The 23,305-nt window shown below is 55.5% G+C and overlaps 1 protein-coding gene across 1 annotated transcript in view; it reads right to left on the bottom strand.

Annotated features, from left to right (window-relative positions):
* The window catches only part of SDK1 (sidekick cell adhesion molecule 1), a 555,116-nt gene that overhangs the window by 116,443 nt on the left and 415,368 nt on the right, over positions 1–23,305 (bottom strand). The window contains exons 6-8 of the mRNA XM_054572434.1: positions 6,993–7,104; positions 6,211–6,401; positions 1,327–1,410 (exon numbers count right to left, since the gene is read on the bottom strand). Coding sequence (XP_054428409.1) covers positions 1,327–1,410; positions 6,211–6,401; positions 6,993–7,104 — 387 coding nt within the window. The remainder of the gene's footprint in view (positions 1–1,326; positions 1,411–6,210; positions 6,402–6,992; positions 7,105–23,305) is intronic.

A 23,305-nucleotide genomic window follows, 5' to 3' on the forward strand; every position in this document is an offset into this window, starting at 1 on the left:
ATGGCCTTTGGGACAGGCGCAACTGTGGCACAAAACACAGTGGACAGAGGAGGGATGTGCGCCACACGCCGATCCCCAGTCACCATCAGCACTGTTCAGAGTGACTCCTCCATGTTTTCGGAAATGAAGAATGACACGCAGGGGCCGGAGGGATCGGCGGCACTAGTTCTGCACCCCGGGGTCTCGGCTCTCAGGCAGGAGCCGGCGCCCCGCCTGAGGCACTCGCCCTGGTGGCTGATGGACTTGGGTTTGGATCCGGTCCCCCCATGCCCCTCGGTGGGTGCCTGCCCAGCCTTTGACAGCTGGCAAAGATTTTACAGGACGTGTCTTCTTGGCCGCCCTGCCCCCACCACTCGGGGCCTTGGGGGCATTAGGGACTGTGCTTTCTAAGGCGTTGTTTTCAGCTGTGTCCGGGGACACAGTCCCTCTCACGGAGGTAGTTTCAAGATTTACAAAATTGCTAGGAACCCTCACCTCCAAGTGCTTAGAATAAACCCCCCACTTTCAGGATGGACAGACATCAACATAGAAAAGGCCCTTTCCATTTCTCCGCACTCTCCAGAGCTACCGGGCTCTGTTCACACAGGCGCCTGAGAGAGCCCGACCCTGCCTGGGGCTCAGGGTGGCAGCCGGTTCTGCTGGAGGGAAGATGGGGGCAGGGGACAGCGCGGAGCCACAGCAGGGGGGCAGGGCTGGGGCTGCCTGAGTGACACAACAGAAGTGACCTGAAGCTAAAAATGCAGAAAACAGAGAGATTTCCTGTCTGAAGATTTTGACTTTTTAAAAAAATCCTCATCCGAGGATACGTTACATTGATTTTAGAGACGGGGGAGCGGGGAGTGGGCGAGAGAGCGAGTGAGAAACACTGCTCGGCGCCTCCCGCACGTGGTCCGGCGGGGATCCAGCTGCTGCCTCCCGGTGTCCGGGCCATGCCCCGCCCGCCGAGCCACCCGCCAGGTGCCTCTCTGGAGAATCTGAAACCACCTCTGTCTACAGAGCAGATGTGCCTGCAGGTCCTAATCGCCTCGTGGATGAGAGCGAGCTTCCCGCCCGAGTCTCGGGGGCCACGGTCTTGTGGATCAGAGCGTTTGAAGGGAGGAAGAGGGTCTTTGGGGTGAATGCTGCTGTCCCGGCTTTGCAGGTGAGGAGGCAAGGTCCGGCACCCTCCTGAGGCCACATGTAGCGTGACCGACGTCCACTCGGTCCCCCAGCCCCCGTCTCTGACCGTCGCACTCAACGAGTCCCCCTAGTGAGGGCGGCTCTGCCCGGGAAAATGCCACTGCGCCCCTCCCACCCTGGCTGTTCCCAGCAGCCCCCCACACTCACCCATGGCTCCGCATGCGATGTCCACGGACGCTTCCACCTCTGCCGAGATCCGACTCTCAGGCTCTGAAGTGAAATACGGTGGCTCTTCAAACAAGAAAAGAAACAAACAGCCCTAAGCAAAGGAGGTATGTTTCAGGAGCCCCTCTAGCCTGGAAGGGGCTGGGCTCCTTTTAAAAACTAGTTTTGAAAACTGCGTCTGCACAGTTTTCCTGTGCGCAGACTCGGAACTCAGTGAGCCGAGGCCGCGGCAGTTTACGCTCTCGGGCTGGGGCCGACTCCAGCACAGGGCGACGGTGGCTTCCGTCGTGGATGTCTTAATTCAGATTTCAGAAGGACTGCCCCGAGGGTTTGTAACGGCTGATACTCACAGCACAGTATTGTGCAGGCTGGTTTGCTTCAGTATCTAAACCGAACACCAGCTCACGGGGCACGCTGATGAGAGCCAGGCTCTGGCCTGTGCCAGGGGTGGCGCGGCCTATTAACATATTTTTAAAAGTCTTAGCAGCTCTTCTCTCAAATATAGATTTGTTACGTCAGTGGAACACAAAATAATAGCTAAGAGCAAAAGGGAAAAGGGCCCCTCATCCATCTTTAGTAGCAAACCCTAACCACTTGCATATCTCTGGATACTCTACTCGCCTATTCAACCAAAAAAAGAAATAGTGGTTGTATTAAACAATGAATTTCCTTGGAGAATAAATTGCAATATTTCTTCTCAGTTTATTCAGCAGGAATTCAACAGTGGCATGGCCAGGCTTGGGGAGTGTTAAGGCGGTGGTGACTTCATTGTCACGATAACAAAAGGCTCTTGTGTTCACCTTCTGTGTGATAATTAATTTCTGGGCACTGTTGCCGGAGGGGTTTATGTTCACTGTGCCCGTGTGACATGTGGGTGCTCCAGCCTGGCAGACCTCCCGGATCACCTGTATCCTGAAAACAGATGGAGCCCCCCCCAAAAAGAGGAACAAAAACTTAGCATTTCTAAGAAAGGATTCAGGAGAAAAGGCTGAAGGCTCCTTTGCGGAGGCAGAGCTGGGTGTCAGTTCTGCATCCACAGGGGCCACACACGCAGAACAGCCTGCGCGAGCGACCCCGTCCTGCCAAGGCGGCGGCTGCGAGTTCGCTAGATGGAGGCAGAACCCTCGGCTCTGTTCTGTGTGTATGGACCAGGCCTGAAGGAATCCTGCTAAGGCCGAACGCTGTCTTTTCAAGCTGGTCTCCGCCATGCGCCTGTGCGTTCCCATCCAGCCCTGTCTCCTCCGTCAATGATGTGCCAGCTGCAGGGCTTCCTGTCCGCTCCACACGCTGCGCCCTGCACAGGCTGCGCGCAGGCCGCACCTGGCCCCCACTGAACATGCCGGCTGAACCCAGGGAGGGGCGGGGAAGGAGAACACATTGACTTCAAACATCAACATCTGCCTGTGATTGATGTCTTCCTTTTCTAAGTGAAACGTTTTGGCTTGAGTTAATGTACAGCCCCCTGCAGTTGTAGGAAACGGTAGCGAAGGGCACCGTGCATCCTTGCCTCAGTTTCCTTTCATGGTGATATCCTGCCAACTGGTACGGAATCATGGTGGCCGTCGCCCCAGGGCCTTCTGACTCCGCAATGCCATGGAGTCCCCAGGCAGCAGGGAGGGACCGGGCACGGGGTCAGAGACGAGGGGCGCTCCTCGCCCGGTGGCGAAGCTGGCCCGGCTGAGCAGGCATGCAGCTCCAGGGCTGGACATGCCCGCAGGGTCTGTGGCGCGGCCGTGGCCCCAGCGCTGAGGCTGCTCGGGGGGAAGACAGTCCTGTGCGAGGAGCCTGCAGCTGGGCAGGGCGCGCCGGCCCCCACGCGGCGGTGGGGGGCTATCCTGGCCTACTCAGGAGCGGGGCCTCCACACGCAGCCTGGGGAGGTTCACAGAGGAGACCCGCCTTCTAGCTCATTCACGCTGGTTTAAGAAAAACTTAAGATGTCTTTTTTACAGTTTTCACATGTGACCTGTATTATTAGAAGCACCCAAGTGTACGACAGGCACCTATCACAACTGCAGAACTTATCTGTGTGGGAGTTTATGACCGAATGAAGCTCGGAAACTAGAGCGATTACAGAACTGTTTCTAAAGTGAAAGGTAAATCTGTATGAAGGTAACACCCAAGGACGTTCGGGCGACCTGCTCCTGAAGGCGGCTGGCAGCCCTGCTCTCAGGGCCGGGCGGGGGCGGGAGCCTGGCCTCGGGGGCGGGAGCGTGCGGGTCCTGGCGCCTTGTGACCGCCCAGCTCCCTTCCCCGCACGGTCTTCTCTGCTCACCGTCGTGTGTTGAGCACGCAGTGTGTTCACGTCATGGACGGAGGACTAGGGAGCAGGATTTGCAAAGGTGGACAAGACACATTTCCTCCCCTAAGAAAGTGGAAACATTTTAGATCTTTGGTAACTTCCTTCATCTCTTCTTCCGGTTTTTAACTGTTGTCTCTGAAATCAAGCTGATGCTAAAAATACAGAGAAGACTAAGATAGCATTCTTCTCTGAAAAAGACCCCCATGTGGCAGAGGGCTGACATACGGGCCGGTCACACAAATCGGGACGGTCGGCCCCGAAGGGAGCGTGGCAGGCCGGCCTGGAGGCCGGCGGCTGCTATGCAGTGGTGCAGGCGTGTGGGCTCCCGGCCTGGGCGGGTTCAGCTGGCCTCCGGCCCGGCCCCCAAGGCCTGAGTCAGGCTGTGCTGGGCTGGGTTCTTCCCCCTCTTGGCTCAGGGAGGGGGGTGCTGAGCCCTGTTTGCATCGTTGTGGGGCCGGGGCTCCCGTGTCCTTGCTACCTGTTGGCCAGGGTCATCCTCAGGTTCTAAGGGCCACCTGCACCCCTGGCTTGTGATGCCGGGCTCCTCATGGGGGGGTGGGGCCCCGCAGTGTCTACCTCACTGTGTGCTGGGGGGACGCAGGAGGTCACCACAGAGGGCGTGGGCGGGGCGGTGGAAACGGAGACGGAGGGCGGGGTCGGGGGACTTGCCGGTGCAGCCCCGCGGCTGGTGCTCCTGCGCGGAGGGGCTTGCAGTCGGGCCGCGCTGCCCGCTCGCGCCGCAGGGATTAAGCGGCACAGCGGGGAAGGCGACAGGCCGAGTAAACAGCGTGCGCACCTGTCTGGTCTCATCAGTGTGAAAGAGGAGGAATCGGAAGCCAATTTGTCTTTGTTTTCTTCCATCTCATGTTCATACAAGAGCTCCTTCCAGGGCCCCACGGTGACAGCCGGGGAAGCTGGTGATGCCTCCCGAGGACCCGCTCCCTGATTGCAGGGCTGGGGGTGACAACCTTCCAAATCTCTCTCAATTGACGGAGGCCCCTCAGGGCTTTTCCAGGACGACTCAACCACAAAATCCCACTTGTCACAGCGAATTCTTAGGAATAAAAGGGGATCGAAATTGACATTGTAAAGAACCAAAGTGTGTTCCAGTACCTTTAAAAGCCAGGCACAGAGCGGTGGGACTCTAGAGAAGGCAAGCAGCCTGCTCTGGAGCTCAGATGCACATGCAAGACCGAAGTTCATAATAGACTTAAATATTTTTAAAAGGAATTACGATGGAAACATTCTAGTTTACAAGGGGGTAAGTTTCTTCTCCGGTTTAAATTGCCTTACGGTGCTTTACCGCAACGTGGTCCTGTCTGCTGGAGACTCACACTGCACGGCTTTTACCTCTGGCCCGGTCCACCACGTGCTGGGCTCGCGCAGCTACGGGTCGGCCTGAGGCGCCAGTCCTCCGGGGCAGGGTGCCACGCTCCCGTCTGCGGCTAAACAGGGTGAGGCAGGCGGCAGGAGCCCGAGCTCGGGGCCCGTGTGGAGTCACAGCAGTTTGCCACCCCGCGCCTGCTTCCGCGGGCGCTTCCGTGAGCCTTATGCTCCGTTCGGAGGGGCTGCCGGGTGTGCCGTGTGGGCGTTGGTTGGCCATGGTCGGGCCATAGGGCCGTTTCTTAATGACTGAAGGGAAGAGACATCCTCAAGGCCGGCTGCCTTTTATGCAGTATTTCTCGATACGCGTGTCAATTTTGTATGAGAAGACAAGCTTTTACTTTGTCTTAGTTTGAAAGCGGCCAATGGCAGTGTAGGTTACGTGAGGAGCTACTGCTCTCTGAGGGGCTTTCTGAACCTTTGATTTTTCCTGGTCTCCCCTCCCCCTTCCGAGGGGGTGGGGGGAGGTCGGGATTTCCCTCCCTGGTGTCGACCTGGAAGGCACTTGTCTCCACAGAGGCCACCATTCTCTGCAGGACAGGTCACCACGGCCACTGAGGAGCAAAAGCATTATGGGAGTGGGACCGAGGGGAGCAGTGAGGGCCCTGCCTCTGTTTCACGTAATTGGGTCATAATCTGAAGATAAACGGAGGCTCCCTCGGCCACGGGACGAGGCCCGGGCTTTACCCCGGAATCTCCCAGCACTTAGAGTGACTCGACACGCCTGTCTTCCCCTCCGCATCCTCCTGGTTCAGGAGCAACACCAGGCTCGCGGTCTAGGCAGCAGCTCTGTTCTCATTTTTTAACTTAACAAAAGGTAACATCGAACACTTTTTCACTCTCTGGGTCAAAAATAACAGGGCTAGAATCTCTGGGCACTGATCGGAACAGCCAAACAAGAGAGACAGGAGAACCAGTGGCGCAGAGGGCAGCTGGGGGCGGTCAGCATGATGGGGCCTCCCCCAGCCCAGTCCCCATGGGAGCCTTCGGAACGCCGACCCCGGGTTTGGCGACGTCGCCAGAAAGGAAAGCTAGGGAACTTTTGGGAAACGAAGCCGACTGCACGCCCCGGTGCTGGGTGCGAAGCGAAGCTGGTGAGAGGCGGGCGTGACTGTGCTGTGTGCAGGGAAGTGCGGTGGGGCCGGGGCCTGGGGAGGACAGCCGGCCGCAGGTTGAGCGTTACCTATGATGGAGAGAAAGGCTCGCGCTCGCGCGGGCGCAGACGCGCTCCCGGCCAGTGCCGCCTCACAGACGTACTCCCCGGAGTCCAAGGACGTCGGGCTGCTGATGGTGAGGCGCCTCCCGAAGCTGCGGACCCCGCTGGCGACGGTCACCCCGTCCCTCTTCCAGCTCAGACGCAGATCCTCCAGTGGCCTAGGAGAGAGAGGGCGGGGCACCGGGGACAGGAACTGTGAGTTGGGCCGAGGGCGGCGCTACTGGCTTCAGGCCTTCGGCACACGCTTGGCAGAGCCAGCTGTGCCCTGCGGGTGAGCAGTGGACACCTGAAACTGAGCCAGACACACCGCGGCTCCCTCACGTTTCTGACAACGATACATCCTGCTCAGGGCTATTGAGCAAGGATAGCTAATTGCAGCAGCAATGGCCCGTGAGCACTAACGATTCCATTTGCTCAGGGAAAGGTGGTGTAAAGTAAATGCTGCCAGGGGCACGGCCACTGGGGAGGCGCGACTGGGGAGCCTGCCCCGGAGCAAGAGCACGGGCGAGAGAGAAGGGCGGCTCGCGCCGCCCGGCCAGGCTCCCCGCGGGGCCGCGCCAGCACGGCCGAGGGGAGACCCACGCCCGGGGACGCGGGAGCTGGCGTGGGGGTCGCGGCCGCTCCCGCGCGCACGGAGCTCATGCCCAGCTGGGCCGAGGAGCCGCCACCCCCGGGAGCCCCCAGCCCTGCCGTGGAGTCGCCTCGCCATCCTCGTGGGCCTGCGTCCCCGCGTGCAGACCAGTGCGTACCTGGCGTTCGCTATGCACTCCAAGGTGACCTCGCTGGACCCAGCCACCACGCTCCGGTTCCCCGGGGGGACCACGATGACGGGGACCATGGCTCCGGGAGCGCCGGCGTCCCCTGCAGCAGACAAAGCACAAGGCCACGGAGCCCTGAGCGCAGCAGGGGCGAGGACAGGAAACGCCCAACGAGAAGCCCTGCCCGGCCGCTCGGATGGGACCCCCGGAATCTCAAGACCCACCGCAGCCCACCCCTGCGAGGGGGCCCCTGGGGGGCCGCTGTCCCCGGCCTTTATCCGGTACTTGGAGCCCGGAGCAGGGCCCCGCAGCCTGCAGGGCCCACCAGGCATCCGGAGGCTGAGGCCGCCTGCTGCTCGGTGTCCTGGGGGCCGGGGGCTTTGAACTGCAGCGCGTTCTCTGTGGTGCCTGCTGACTTTACCCTTGTCTGACTGATTGAACGCTTCGCTACTGCGCCACCTGGTCTGCCCGCTGTTTTAAACTCTGTTCAGTCCCACAAACACACCCGGCACAGATGCTCTGCTGGGCACGCGTGTCAGGAGAGAGAGGCCGGCTCTCCCCCGGGCCCCAGTGCAGGCGCGTTCGGGGATCGAGGTGTCCGCGCTGCTCCGGCCCGCGGGGCCCTCTCCGGCAAGCCCGCGTTCCCCGCCTCTGCGCTGGGAGCATCCAGCGGCGGGGAATTTAGCTCACACTTCTGGTGACAAGGGAGAAAAAAACGACACACTTTTCTCACTTTTCTCTAAAATACATCTAATATCAAAATTAAACAATCCACAGTACACTCTTTGACTGTTTATTCAGGGAAAATGAAGACTGATCAAACATTTCTAGAACAGGAATTCCAATTTAAGGGTGGAGATGGGAGAGTCTGGAAATAAAAATAAATTTAAATTCCTGCAAACGCAAACATTTCATCGCATCCTTTACGCTAAGCCCCCCCGCCGTTCTGAGCTGCAGCCGGGCGCCGGGCGAGCGGGGTGCGGGCCCGCTGTGGGGCTGGGGCCGTGGAGGCTGCGGAGCCAACACACGAACCCTTTAAAGTCTGTGCACTGGCCACGCGGACGTGAGGCCGACTGTCACGTCTCCGTGGTGTCCTGGACAGCCACCTGCCTCCCGACCCTGACGGCTGCTCTGGAGGTGACCGGCGACAGGCTCTGGCTGAACAGGGCAGGGACTGTGGCCAGTTACTGCGTTTCTGAGGAGATGCTGCTGTGCAGACACCTTCATGACGGCACAAAGGACGAGAGCGGAAAGCCACTCAGACTAACAACCTGCCTGTCGTCTGTGAGAGTCGCCCAGGAGAGAGGACCTGAGCAGCTCATGTTTGCCACTAGTTACGTGATGCGAAGAGGGTGGCAGAGAATACTAATGGTCACTGAGTGAGGCGCTACTTTGGCTTAGTCACTGCTCAGCCACGCGGCATGGGAGGAAGCCTGTGCTCGGCACTGGGCGCCGCCCTGGGCGACAGCCCCGGTCAGCCAGCCCCCACGGCAGCTGGCCCCGCAGCGCCGCGCCCCAGGCCACCGAGCTCCGAGGCCGGGTTCACAGTCCCGCAGGGCAGGGACTTGTCTGGCCCTCACGGGCTCAGCCACAGTGACAAAGCGGTGGAGCCCTCCACTGTGGCTCCCGCGATGGCACCGTCCGCCCTGCGCACTGTCTGCGGCCCGAAGCCACAGCCCCACGCATCCTCCCGGGGCCGGTTTGCTGACAGCTCATCTCCCTTCCTCGCTGTGGGCCTAAGGCTCTGCCTCCGGACTGCTTTTTGGTGGGATTTTACTTCTTTGTTAAGGGAGACGAGGTAATGGATGTGCATTTTGAACCTGCCATGCTGGCTTTTCTACCACATTTTGTTCCCACATTTAATTTTTGGAAGAAAGATGCATAGAAGAATTCCAAGTCATTCTTAAAAGAATAAAACCAGCTCTTTATTTCTGCTGTGTCCATAGAATTTACGATATGACACACACTCAACAAATCTCAGTGATTGCTTAGTTTTTCATAAATATTCTGCAATAATGAGTCACTACTACTTCCACCAGAAATATTACCCTCTCCTTCAATGTTTACATTAAAAAGTTTTAAAATTCCAAATAGTAATGTATTAAGAATTATTCCCAAGGAGGAAATAAAAGGGGAAGGGGGAAGGGAACTGTGTTTACTGAGTTCCCAGGACTAGATGGTTTGCAAAACGCTCACATTCACCAGAGCTGCCTGTTTAATCGAACCATGTGCTAAGGAGAGATTGACTGTTTTCTAAGAAGACCGAGGCCCATGATCCTCTGACTTCAAATGGTGGAGAAAGGGCTTAAGTAAAGGAATGTCTTCACCCAACGTTCGTAATCTTTCTTTTCCAGAATGCTGTTTCCTCCTCATAAAAACTCGCCGTGCTTAGCTAACCAAAACTCAAACGCGCTGCCGCGCTCCCTCCCCACTGCCCCCCATGCCTGGCATTTCCTTAAGTGAGACTTAATTTTGGCATTTTCCACTGAACACCTCCCAGGCTGGTTTGGGGCGGTGGGAGGTAAAGACACAGAATCAGAAGCGATTTCTACAGAGCCTGCCGCCAATGGGCCAGGGGCTCCCAAGGCGGAAGCGAAGGCTCCGACGGGGCCTCTCTGTCATCGGGAGAAGAACGGACCGCGGGCGGCGCAGGGATCAGGCCGACCCTGCTCAGTCCTCCCAACACCCGCCACTGAGTGCGCGAGGCGCTGAGCAGCGGAAGTTGCCCAGGATGTGCTTCACTGAAGAGTACATTCAAAGGCTATTGAGTCTCCCCAGCAGAAAACAGGGTCAGAGCCGGTCTCAGCGGCCAAGCTGTGGGGTCCAGCAGAAAACGGGTAACGGAGCACCACCGGCTTTGTGGCCTTAGAGGCGGTGCTACGGGTGGAGAGCCGCGCTGTGCTGAAGGCGAGGCGGGACAGAAGGAGGGCTGGGGCCGGGGCGAGACCACGCGGGAAGTGAGGGAGGAAAAGCAGCCTTGTGGCCCTCGGGGCACAGAGCCTTCCGGGCCCGGGGACCCATGTGGTGTGGGGGCCGAGGGGCTGGCGGGACCTCATGGGCTGCGGGTTCTAAGTGCAGGAGGGAAGCCACTGGAAGGTCCGGGGCAGAGGAGTGACTGTGACGTCGTGTTAAAAGAGGCAAGTTCTGGAGACCGAGGGGGAGTTCACGGCAGTGGGTGAAGGAGGACACGGGAGGTCAGCCAGGGGACTGCCAGAGCCTGTGCGAGACACGGTGCTGGTCGGACGGGGTGGCGGAGGGGCAATGAGAGGCGGGACAGTTTGCAGGCGCAGTCTCCGCAACGGTTGGAGGTGGGGACGGCTGCGGAAGTAAAGCTGGCAGAGGGGAAGCACCCTTTCTGGCCCGGAAGGGCGGGCTGGGGTGACTGGCGGCGTTGGGCGTTGGGCGCGGTCCCTGCGGGTGCCTGACCCAAGCTCTCCCCACCGCTGGGCTTCTGCGGCCCTGCTCCTGGGTCCATCCTCCTGTCTTGTCTGCACTGCTGCTGCTTTAAAAAGTTGGCCATTCTTCCAAAAATTAAAATTAAAAACAGAACTACCATGTGACCCAGCAGTTCCACTTCTGGGTGCACATCCAAGGGAGACAGGTCCATCCTGAAGAGGTGCCTGCGCCCCGTGCTCACTGTGCACTGTTTACAGCGGCGAGGCCAAGGGAACAGCCTAAGTGTCCAGCAGCGGACGGAGAGGTGAAATGTGGGGCAAACGCACAGACAGCTAGCCTTCACCCACCGAGAAAACAGGGAAACCCCGCCATCGACACAGCTGCATGATGGACTTTGAGGGCCCCATGCCAAGCGAGGTGAGTCCGACAGAGACAGATCGGCACCGGCACCCTTGTGTGTGGGACCTAAAGCAGTGGAACTGACAGCAGCAGGAGGGACTGGTGGCTGCCAGAGGAACAGGTGGGGGTGGAGGGAACGGGCGAAGGTGGTCAAAACATGCAAACTTCCGGCTGTAAGATAATACGATCTGGGGTGCAATGCTAACATAAAGCATCTCTAGGCGTGGCCTACTGTCCACTGTACAGCAATACCGCCCCGTCCTGTGTGAGGGTGTCTAAGGAAAGGGTACAGGGTTTTGACACGCTGAGTTTTATGGCTCATCAGCCAGAACCCCGCCTCTAATCCTGCAGGCGTGAGGTGCCCTGAAAGGTGGCGAGGGAGGCAGGGGCGGGGCGTGCTCCGGGACAAGGCTGTCACAAAGCCCGCTGCTCCCTGCGAGAGAGCGCACGGGCTGACTCAGCGCTTCCTGTTTGTGGCCGTGAGCAGGCTGGAGAAGACGGGAGGAAACGCGGCCGGGTCGCCCATTCACAGTTTTATCTTCCCATGTGCCTCCGTTTTTTATCTCAATACACTTCTGGACTTTTCTATTGACAGGAGACAATAAATAAAATAATCTGACAGTTGACAAACAATCCAGCCGTTTCTTTCTTCTCATTTAAATGGTATTTCAAAACTCACACATTTGGAAATGAATGGAACGTAACAAAGAATGTATTTTCATTGGTTTTTCACTGGGCAGAGAAAAATGGCTGTGATAAAAGGCGACTCCACAGCAGGCTGCGGGATTCATTGTGGGAAGAGTAAAACTGGGGGCCATAAAGGAGGCGTGTGGACCTGGACTGCGTGGTCAGCCAATGGGATGACCCAAATCCCTGATTCCAGCGACAGCAGCGGACAACCTGCTTTTTATTTAAACGAAGAAATGCACACTCTACCCTTCTGTAGGGGAAGCCCTGCAGCGGTCGAAGAGCTGGGACCAGGTGCAGTTCAGGAGGGCTAGAGGGCGATGGCGGTTTGTCGCCAGGTCAGGTCCCTTTCCGAACGGCACCCTGAAACTGGTGAGAATGTGACAAGGTGCAGTCACTTCACTTTTAGCGCCAATAAAAACGCCCTTGAATAATTTTGGCAAACATGCCCATCTGGGCGTGGAACCCAGGCCCACCAGGGCAAGTGGCGCCCCCCCGAGGCCGCTTGCAAAGACGGTGGGGACGACAGAGACCCTGGCAGGGGCCTCTGAGGCCTTGTCCTCCACCCCCGGAGCGGGGAGCTCCCAGCAAAGCCCCGTCTCTGGAGGTTGGTAGATGTGTAGGGAGAGCCCCACTGCGCTTAGCTAGAAGCGGGGGGTCGAAACCATATTTGGTCTCTTTTAGTGGCCAGAAAGCCACACTGCAGATGCAGGCTGGGTTGACCAGTGATCTCTGTCTGGGGGCAGGAGGGCTCCACGACAGAGCTTCTCAAATGAGAAGTCCAAAGCCGAGCAGGCCTCTCTTCACATAGTGTTTTGTGAAACTAAAATGCTGGCAGGTGGTTCTAAGCAGAACTGAGGAAATACGGGATCTGTCACGTGGCATTTCCTTACGACCTCTCACGTTAGACACCATGTCCATGCACATGCTGACAGACACGTCCTCTCCTTGGACACACGTTCTCACGCACACACTGGTGGACACGCTCTCCGCGGTGTTTTCAGAGTCCACTTCTGTGCGCTCCGTCCCAGAGGAGGGTGGCCCCTGGGCAGCAGGGCGAGCAGGACTCCCATCCTAAGCGTCGGCATGGGGCACAGGGGCCGGGGAGGCTCCGAACCAGCCAGCAGGGAGAACACGGGGGCTGCACCGCCCGCGCCTGCTCCACGGCCATCCTGGGAACGGAGCAGCGTTCCATCTGCTGACACGGGGAGCAAGGAGCCTTTCTCTCTGGAGGACGGAGTGGGGGCTTCCCCACACCTCTGGGAGGGCCCACAGGGCTCAGCCCACCTGGCCACACAGGCAACAGCGGAGTGGGGGTCTTTGCTTTTTCCTTGGTTTCTCTCATGCCCATTCACACGTGTGCTTTCTCCCCATTCGCCGCTGGAAATTCGTGGGTTGCTGTCCCTGGGGAGGGATGCAGCAAACAGGACCACAGAAGGGGCCGGCACACAGAGGCTTTGACACTGAGGGAGGAGAGCCCGCAACTGTCCTGTTTCCCTGCCTCTCCGCGGTCTGTTTGCGGTTGCTGACTCGGAACCGCCCTGGGGGTCACAACAGGGGCGCAAGCACACAGAGAGCCAAAGAGAAGAGAATGCTCCTGCTGCTGCTGCGCTGGCTCCCTCTAAATGAATGGAGGCAGCGCCACAGCACAAGAATAGCGTGCTCAGCTGGAACAAGACATTTTCTGATATGACCCAAGGTTATCTGTTTAAACCAACTAATTCTCAACTCAATCTGCTAGGAAGCAGGGCTTTAAAAAAAAGTCAACACAATCTCATTTATATTTTGGTCTAAAATCAACACCAACAATAAATCTAAGGTTGATGACAGAGAGAGGAAGAGCGTAAGGAGCAGAATCTGTGTATATAAATTAATTCAGAGATGCAGCTAAGATCCCTTTTAAGATACGCACTTAAAAACACGACATCACACATGTTATTGGCAGGGGGTGTGTTGCTGGTGGAAGAAGAAGTCTGTTCACGTCGACTGGAAGGTGGGCGAATGAAAATACAGTCCTCATCCTACCCAGGGGGCTGCTCAAATATATTAAGAAAGAAGCTGGTCAGGGCGGGCCAATTAAACGAGTGGACGGTCGCGATGACTCAGCAAACCCGGGCTGTGCAAACCATCAATTCGAACACGCGGGCTCCAAGAGCACATCCCACCCACTCTGCAGGTTGTGCAGTTTTAAAGCCGAGCACGGGGGCTCAGCCTTCTGAGAGGCAGCGAAAAACCATATGTGTAGAGAATTTATAGGGGGTCTAAAAATAATAATGGCCAATCTTTACGACAGGCACTTCCACTGGGCCTCTCCCAAAGCTTCCAATAAGAGGACACCCTCCCTTTAACTTGAAAGTGTGACCTAGTGTCTGCCTGATGCCTGGAACAGCCTGTCTCTGGGCAGCCACATGTCCTCCCCACCCACACACAGGGTGGGGGGAGGGCTGGGGCCGGGACGGCACTTGCCTGGTCACCGGCACAGGACCGTCCGGCCTGCCGACGCCCGGCAAACTCACCGAGGGGGACAGAGGGGCATGTGAGGAGCCGAGAGTCAACCCCCTGTGCCTGGACAGAAGTCAGGGGTTCTCCTCAAAATCACTCCTCCAAAGAGAGGGGGCAGCTTTGGCTGAGTCCTAGCAAAGCCTCTCAGATTCCAGGCGCTCTATTTCTTTTGTTTGGAAATGAAATACTGCTTAGGGAGGACACGTCAGCCAAAAAGAACCCCAAATGGAACTCGAGGCAGTTCGAGGAAGGGCTGTGGAAATTTGACGTAGATTTGACAACGATTTCCTGGGCCGCAGCCTCCCTGTATAAGCATGGGTCAGTGCTGCGGAGAAGCCTTTTCCGAGCCATTTGGAAAGGGGACAGTAACGCGGTGTGCCCCACCGAGGGGTGCGGCGCAGCTACGGAAGGGACTGAGGAGGCTCCCCACGGACCGGCAGAGGGGTCCCTAACGTGTCCCGCTGAGAGAAGAAAGCAAAGTGCTCAACAGTATGTGCAGTGTGTTACTTTTGGGATAGATAAGGGGGAAGAAATAAGACAAGGTTATATACATGAATATTTTGTTATTTCCATAAATAAAAAAGTAAAAATAATTCAGTAAGACGGATGTGAAAATTACTATTTTTTTGCAACTAGGTTTTTCTAAGAAATGGCTATAGACAAGATGTTCTAAATGATGATAAAAATACAAGTCTTAAATACATTTATAAATGTACTCTCCTTCTTCTGAATCTGGAACAAAGTTTATTTTCCTCAGAGGGTCTTTTTTGGTTAATTAATTTCAACCTCCTCATAAATGAGCTCAATTTGATGTTAGTATTTTCTGTTTTTAGAGCAGGGCAAGACCACGTGTGTTCTCACAAACAGAAGGCCTTTTTTTTTTTTTGTGAGGCAAACAGATTATTGTACTATTATTAATTATTGTATTTTATTCATAGTATTTTTTAAAATTTATAAATCACATTTATTCTAATACAATTGTCTCAATTTCCCCCTTTGCCCTCCCCCACTCATCCCCCCGGCCCCCCCCACAGTCCATTCCCACTCTGTTGTCCATGTCTAGGGGTCACTCATACACATTCTTTGTCTAGTCCCTTCCCCTTCTTTCCACCATTGTCCTCCTTCCCCATCCCCTCTGGTCACTTCCAGTCTGCTCCATGTCTCCTTGCCTGTGGTTTATTTTGTTCGTTAGTTTATTTTCTAGAATAGATTCCACCTATAGATGAGATCACATGGTATTTGTTTTTCACCGACTGGCTTATTTCACTTAGCATAATATTCTCCAGCTCCATCCATGTTGTTGCAAAAGGTAGGAGTTCCTTCTTTCTTTTTTGTTTTTTTTAAATGCAGATTGATTTTATTTATTTTTTTAAATGTCAAAATCCATTATAAAATATTAAAAAATTTAAATCCATTATAAAGTCTCAGCAATTAAAACAACATGACACCAGCACAGAAATAATCAAGTAGATCAATGAAATAAAATGAGCAGTCTAGAAACAAATGTATATATCTAACAATGTAATATATGATTAAATTGATATTTCAAATCAATGGGGAAAATAAGGCTTATTCAACAAATAAGGTGCATCGACCACTATTACTTGAAATAAAACAGCTATAGAGCCCTATTTCACACATTATACAAAAATTATTCAGGTGAGTTTAAAATCAATATGTAAAATTTAAGGAGTTTTAGGAGAAAATACCAAATAATGTTTTTCTTACCCTGTAAAATATTCAAACCCAGAAGCTATAAAGTAAAATATTGACAATAAGACTATATTAAACATTTAAGACTATACAGTAATATACATATAAAAAAAGTTAAAGGACAAGTCATAGAATAGCAAAGTATTTGCAACACATCTAAAAAAGGGTTAATAGTTTTTTGGGGGTTCTTTTAGGGCAGAAATTCTACAAACATTTAGTCAAAAAATGGATAAAGAATACCAAAAAGTCATTTAAAGCTTTTTAAAAATAATAGAAATGGGCAAGAAATATACAAAAACAGGTTTAGTTTCAACAAATAATGAAGTAACAATTAAAATAACACATCATTGTCACAATCAAACTAATAAGTATTAAAAATATATCAAGTATTGGTGACTGTGAAAGGAACTGGTATTCATAGACTCTTTTTCTTCATCTTTTTAAAGCAGTCCCTTTTGCATATTTTGCAGTGCTGGTTTGGTGGAAGTGTATTCTTTTAGCCTTCTTTTGTCAGGGAACCTCTTATTTCGCCTTCCATTTTAATTGAGAGCCTTGCTGGGTAGAGCAGTCTTGGTTGTAGGCCTTTGCTTTTCATGACTTGGAATATTTCTTGCCATTCCCTTCTGGCTTGTAGTGTTTCTGTTGAGTAGCTAGTAGCTAGCCATACCGGGGCTCCCTTACATGTTACTACCTCTTTCTCCCTTGCTGCCTTTAGGAGTCTCTCTTTGTCTTTGATATTTGCCACTTTAATAATGATGTATATTGGAGTGGGCCTCATTGGGTTCTCCTTGAATGGGACCCTCTGCGCTTCCTGGACTTGTGTGACTTTTTCTCTTCTCCAATTAGGGAAGTTTTCCATCATTACTTTTTCAAACAGGTTTTCTATCTCTTGCTCCTCTTCTTCTCCTTCTGGTAGCCTTATTTAATGGATAGTATTATGTTTCAGGTGTCCTGCATTTCCCTCAATGCCTCTTCATTCTTTTTGAGTCTTTTTTCATTTTCTTGCTCTTTCTGGGAGCTTTCTTCCACCTTATCCCCCAGCTCGCTGGTTCGATCCTCTGCTTCATCTAGCCTGCTTTTGATTCCTTCTACTGTGTTCTTCAACTCAGAAATTGTATTCTTCATTTCCTCCTGTCTCTTGTTGATAGTTTCTATGTCCTTTTTCATGCTGATATAGTTTGCAGTAAGTTCCTTGTAGTTTCTCTTTAGTTTTTGGTAATTCTCTCTGAGCTCACTAAGCTCATTGAGTTTCCTTAGAACTGTTGTTTTGAACTCAATATCTGATAGTTTACTTGCTCTATTTCATTTATTTCTCTTTCTGGGGATTCCTCCTTTCCCTTTGACTGGGGGGTATTTCTTTGCCTTCCCATTATTTATGAGGCTCTTCTTTTTGTTTCTGCTTCTTAAATTGACCTTTGTTGATTTCCTGACTTTGTGGTATGAACTTCTATGGTAGGAGACTGCTGTTTTTTTCTTTCTGGATCTGCCTCTAATGATGTCAGATGTTGACCCTATCTGACCTTAGGCTTTGAGACTTCCAGGAATCTACTGTCTGTGGCTGTCTCCTTCAGCTGTTAATCTAGTTACTCCACACTCAACAGGTTGGGGCCGAGGCCCTCCTGGGGGCAGGGCTATTGAGTCCTCTCACGCTGTTGCTGCTCAGGGGCGTGGTCTGCCTGAGCAAGATGACTGCTGCCATTGAGGGATGTGTCAGCACCGGGATCCCATGGGTTACTCTCTCCGTTCTCTCCCCAAAGCCTCCATCTCCAGTCTCTCCTCAAGTGTCTCTAGACCACTCTGTGCCCCCTTTAGCCAGAGATCTACTACCTGTGGCTGCCATGCTGTACTTAGCAGTAAGACTTTAGCACCACCAGGTCAGGGCAGGGTCCCTCCTTGGGGCAGGGCTATTGGACCCTCTCATGCTGTTACCACTCAGGGGAGTGGTCTGCCCAAGCCAGATGGCTGCTGCTGTATGGGGGATGAGTCAGCACTGGGATCCCACCGGCTACTCTCTCAGTTTTCTCCCCAAAGCTTCTTTCCCCAGTCTCTCCTCAGGCATCTCTAGCCCACTCTGTTCCTGCCTTTGTCAAAGCCCAGGGTAAGTGGCTGCAAATAAAAATTTATGCATTGGCTCTTTAAATGGATCTTTGTGTCTCCAGCTGTCTGTCTCTGGCAGAGAGCAACCCTGCCGCTTTTCACAGCTGTCTGTAATCTGTGTACTTTTGGGGTTCTGGTGCTGTTTGCTGGAGATCCCCGCTTATTGTTTAGACCCTGCTCTTCTCAGGGAGATCCAACTGGCCATTTCAATATCTGTCTGGTGCTGCCACCGGTGGGTGCCCTGCCCGCTTTCTCCAGTCTCTGCCGCACTCCTTACCAGTTAGATTGCGTTAAAGCCGATTCTTCTGTCTCTGAGGTTATAAGGCTCCTCTCTCGCTATTGTTCAGTTGTTCGTTCCAGGTGTTTTCTTCACAATTTAGTTGTAATTCCAGGTTGATCCTGGCAGGAGGCCAGTGTGACTTCCACTCGCTCCTCCGCCATCTTGATTCCATAATCAGAAGACCTTTTTATTTACACCTTCTAAGTCGGTGCTTCTAGGGCTTTGTGTGCACACCCGGGGGTGACTGGAGTCCCCTGCCCAGATGCTGGTTCTAAGTCAGCAGGTGAGGGGGCCAGGGCCCCACCTCTCATCACCTCCCAGGGTAGGGGGTGCTGACAGTAGAACTCACCCTGGTTGCAAGGGAAAGGCCATGCCTTTCAGGATGTAGTGAGCATGCAATACATTCAGCACATGACAGCCAACTCCCCTGCTCCTGGGGTGGGGACCGGGAGCGCAGACCTCTCCTGGGAGCTGGCCAGGGGGGCAGAGGCCTGGGCCTCCCTCCATACCTACAGCAGCGCTGAAACGCTTTCAACAAGTCTGCTGGGTGATGTGCCTGCTCCGTGGATTTGAGAAATTCTGGGCTGGGTGACCTTATTCTTCAATTAGGATTATACTCATCTGTTTATCTAGAAGACACCCAGTCAGGTGGGAGCTGGGCCTGGCACGCAAGGCAGGTGGGAGACGGGCTGTGCCGTGGCAGGCCGGGGATGCGGCGGGTCAGGCGAGGACTGACACGCACAGGGAAGGAATTTCGATGCGGGCTCCCTGGGGTGAGGGCGGGGGAGGAGGCTGGAGAAGGCTGATGAGCAGCGCGACCGGAGACCTGCAGGTGCGGGCGAGGCGGCGGAGGGGCAAAGGGCAGGGAAGGCGGGAGGGGAGGGAGGCTGTGAGCAGAATTAAAGGTCCCAAAGGTGGAACATTGTCAGAGGTTATAAGAATTAGAGCAACCATTTATTAACTGCTCAGGACGGGCCAGCACAGTGCAATCACCTGGCGTTCATCATTATGTATGGCTTTATTGTTCCCATTTTGACACAGAAGGTAGCAGAGACTCCACCGTGGGTCACGCCCCATGCCACAGGCAGAGCTGGGCTGCACACCCAGGGCCTCATGGCCCTGAGACAGAGGTCCCGGGCGGCTGCGCGTGAGCAGCAGCAATCAGGGCCAAGAGGGGAGGAGACTGAGGAACCCCACAGCCAGCACGGCCACTTTGGAAGTGGGACGCGGGCTTCCCGGAGCGCACATCAGCTCGCCGCCCCCGGACCTGACAACCACTCCATTCCTGCCGATCCCCTTAGCGACACTCCCTGAGATGTGGCGTTCTTGTCTCCTTCCTGGCGCAGAGGACGCTCGCCCGTCCTGTTCCCTCACGTTAGGTGTGGCACCGTAATGGGTTTGCCCTCAAAATGTGAGTGCGGGAGGCCCGTGCCACTTCTGTCAGCTGCAGTCAAGCACCTGTGTGAGAGCCTGTCCCACATGCAGTGGCCTAAAGGCCCCCGTGGAGATGGCCTCGCCACACAGGGGTGGCACATCGACAGCCCCGAGACCCGCACTGCCCAGGTAACGTGAATGAGAAATGAACTCGGCCCTCTGAGCCTGCGAGGCCTCGCCGCGGCCCCCGCGGCTGCGTGCCCCTTGTCTGCGCCTGCCCAGGACCCGCTGATCCATCCGCACCCAACACGCCGGCCGTGCTCGCCACGTCCCACCAACACCGCCCACCTCGGGCACCCTGGCCCCCCGCCCCCGCCTGCGGCCTCCAGCCCCTGGCCTGGCTCAGCCTGGCCCCGCTATCACCGGGCGACCTTGTAAACTGCCCCCCGAGTCCGGCCGAGTGACTGGGAGGGCACGGCAGGAGCCGCCCGCCGGCGTCTGAATCTCAGCACGCCCGTTAGCGAGCTGGGGACCCTGGCAGGTTTCCTGGTGTGCGGGGGGCGGCGGGTCTCCCAGCCCCGAGCCAGCGTGGCGGCGGCCTGAGGTTGTGCGGGAGGCCTGCCGCCCAGGCCCGGCTGCGGGGAGGTCCGCGGGAGCTACCGACCTTTCTGTCATTGTGGTGGCTGTGGCTTCCTCCGAATTACCAGTTCTCTAAAGAAAATGCGTTGTTTCTGCTGCTGAGGAGAATGAAAGCTACATAAAATCTGTCCTACATTTTCAGGGTTCTTGACCGGAGCTGCTCTCTGCCACACTTTAGCAGTTTCTTCTATTAAAAAAGTTTCATCATCATAATCAAATAAAATTTGCACATGTAGATAAGATGTGCATATATTAATCAAATTAACTTGTAAAAGGTTTTAAATTAAGTTGTAGAACTGAAGCATTTTAAACAAAATAATATTATTAGCTCACTGCAGGGAATTTTATACTGAAAAAATGGAAGACCTGCTCAATTATCTAGAGGATCCAGACTGAAAGACCCCGCGCACTGTCGTCCTCCCGCTCGGCAGCCCGACGGCCCTGGGTCCTGGAGACAATGGCTGTAATTCGCGTTCCCTGGGAATTCTGTTCATGTGCTTATACCTTTTTGAAGTTATATCATTAATTGCTATTAACGCTTCCTAATCAAGACAGAGCCAGTCATGAAACAATCAACCTATTTCTGAAGGTGCGAGCAGGAAGACAGCTCCTCAGCTTCCGCTCTCCCGCGGTGGCCTGAGTCGGCTCTGGCCACCAAATGCTCTCCTGCTCAGGCTCCTGGCGGCTGCTGTCACTGGTCCAGACACAACAGAGGGCGAGCCCACGTCCAAGGGTCACTCCTGGCTCTGTCAACTCAGGCAAGGGCCTCAGGCATGACCGCAGTTTCCGCCACGAAAGTCGTGCCGGGAGCGGGGTCCCTGTGGAGAAATACCCCTCCAAGCCCACACTCTGTGTGAAGTGAGAGGCACTGCTTTTGCTGCCGAGCAGAATTCTAAAGGGGCCTGGGCTGGGGCCTGACGACATGCTGGGTGCCGCAGCAGAAGATGCGGTAGGTGAGGGACTTCCCGCAGCAGCCGGCGCTGAGTCTGGTCTTCAGCCTGGGCGTCACGCGCCCCCCAGATGAGGGCGTCACGGGCAGAGCACGGGCTGGAGTCCCAGGACCCTGAGGGGCGAGGCCTGGCTCTGCTGCTCCCTCGCTTCCTGCGCCGGCAAGCGTCGGTTTACCCCAAACTTCCTCACGAGGGCAGAAATGGGCCGTGCTGTTGTGAGGACACGGCATCTGGCGCGCAGTAGGTGCTTAGTAAATAAACCAAGTGCCCCCAAATAGCTAATTAAAAACAGGATAGAAACTAAAGAGCCCAACGTTTTGTCAATGAAATAAAATCCTGTTTCAGTAAGTTATATGATTACTTTGCAACAACACACAATGTTAAAAGGATCTTAAATGCCAACATGTTTATAACCTTCGACACCCTGTGAAGGGTGAGGTTGGATCTGGTTCTGTGGGACCTCCTGGGCAACCTCTGAGCCGCCTCTAACTGCGGAATCTGAGGAGGGAAGTCAGCCCCTCTCTGCCCAGCAGGCGAAGTAGGAGCCAACAGAGCCCACTGGCGGTGGGTCAGGAGTTCGCCTAGGGACTGCAGCCACAGGCTGGGGTCACCTGGGGCCACAGGCGAAGCCCTCAGGGTGACCAGCCTTGACGCCGACTTCACTCGCGTTCAGGCCGCTGAGCCTGGCTGGCTGCCTGCCCTCTTGGATAAGCGAAGAAGGACAGCGCTTCCTCCTGCCCACGCGAGGCCCCGGCCGTGCTGGCCGCGAAAGGGTCGAGATGGCTGTGAGCCCGGGTCTGCACGGTGCCAGAGCCAGTGCCTGTGACCTCCACGCCCTCCTGCCTCTCAGGAAGTGCCCCGGCACCTGCACGGTCGGGGGAACCTGAAATCAACAGTCCAGTGACTCGTCCCTGTAACCGACCCAGAGAAGAGCGGGGAAGGCGGAGAGGAACAAGCCCGGCGCCTGCTGAGCACCCACCGCCTGCCACGCGCGCTCAGTGGGCCTCCCCGGCGGCTGCGGGCCCTCGCGGCCAGGAGAGCCCTCACCAGGTGTGCTTAGCATCTCCTCCAATGCTCTTCCCATGACGCACGCGCCCCCGCGCCCCCAGCGCATGTTTAAAGAGGGCTCTGTCCTGGGGCTGGAAGGCCAGAGGGGCGGCTGGGCGCCGGCCATCTCCCCGGCAGTGGCTCCAAACACCGCACAGGCGCTGCTCGCAGACTGTCACACCTCCCCCTCCCGCTCTGTGTGGACGTGAACAGGGGCGGGAAGGGGGGATTGTACAACTTGTAAAACCTACTTGTGGAAACACAAAGGACCGTTAGAAAAATTCCTAAAGCACAGCTTCCATTCCATCCGCACAGAGAGGCGGAGGCGCACCAGCTTTGGGGCGCAAAGGAGCTCCCCTGCACAGAGCCACACCGCCTCCCCCTCCCGGACTGCCACCAAGCCCGGGACGCTTTCCCATGATACTTCTTCAGCTGAAGAGGGACGAAGGGAACTGCGTGCCCAAAGCTCCCCGCCTGTGACCAGGACCCTGGGCCCCGCCCGGAGCCCTGTGGGGTGGCCTGGCAGGACACAGGGCAGGAGCGCTGGCGCACCCCTGTCCAGATGCAGCTGCATCTGGGTGCGACGGTTCCCTCTGGTGGCTGCGGTGAACAGGGGCCGCTTCTCCTGACGACAATGTGCCGTCGCTGTGCCCATATCCACGTGAGCAGCAGGCTGCATTGCGCGTGCACGACTAGCCGTGGTCCTGGGCAGAGACCGGCCGCGCCCTCCGACCCACACGGCCCCCGGCATAGGCACAGTGTCGCTGTGCGGCTGGGGCTCAGCGCCCCCGCCCCGCCCCATGTCCAAGGGGCTTCCAGCTGACACGCCTGCTCTCCTCCTGCTTCCTGGCCCTCACGGTCCCCATGGCGAGAGGCACGGCTGTGATTGTGCCGACCCTGCTCCTTTGACGGAGGCTGCCTTGGTGGCTCCATGAGGTGCTTGGGACAAGGAGACAGACTCTGAGACAGACAGGTCTGAGGAGGGAGCTGGCACAGTGAGGCGTCAGGGTCGCTTTAAGAGCCCGGACCGAGCAGGTCGTTGAGCATCCGAGAGACTGCGGTGGGTGTCCCCACTTCACCAGCTGGGTGAGAAGGACAGCGGCCAGGGCTAGGGCTGAGAATCGCCACATGAGGTAGTGGACAAGTGGGCTATGTCCTGGGAAGGCGGCCCCTTCACGCCGTCACCCACACACTCGGGGAAGAGAACAAACATTCTGAGT

Source organism: Pteronotus mesoamericanus, unplaced genomic scaffold, assembly GCF_021234165.1.
Source record: "Pteronotus mesoamericanus isolate MK-2021 breed Mesoamerican mustached bat unplaced genomic scaffold, CSHL_Meso_final contig_1, whole genome shotgun sequence".
NCBI lineage: Eukaryota > Metazoa > Chordata > Mammalia > Chiroptera > Mormoopidae > Pteronotus > Pteronotus mesoamericanus.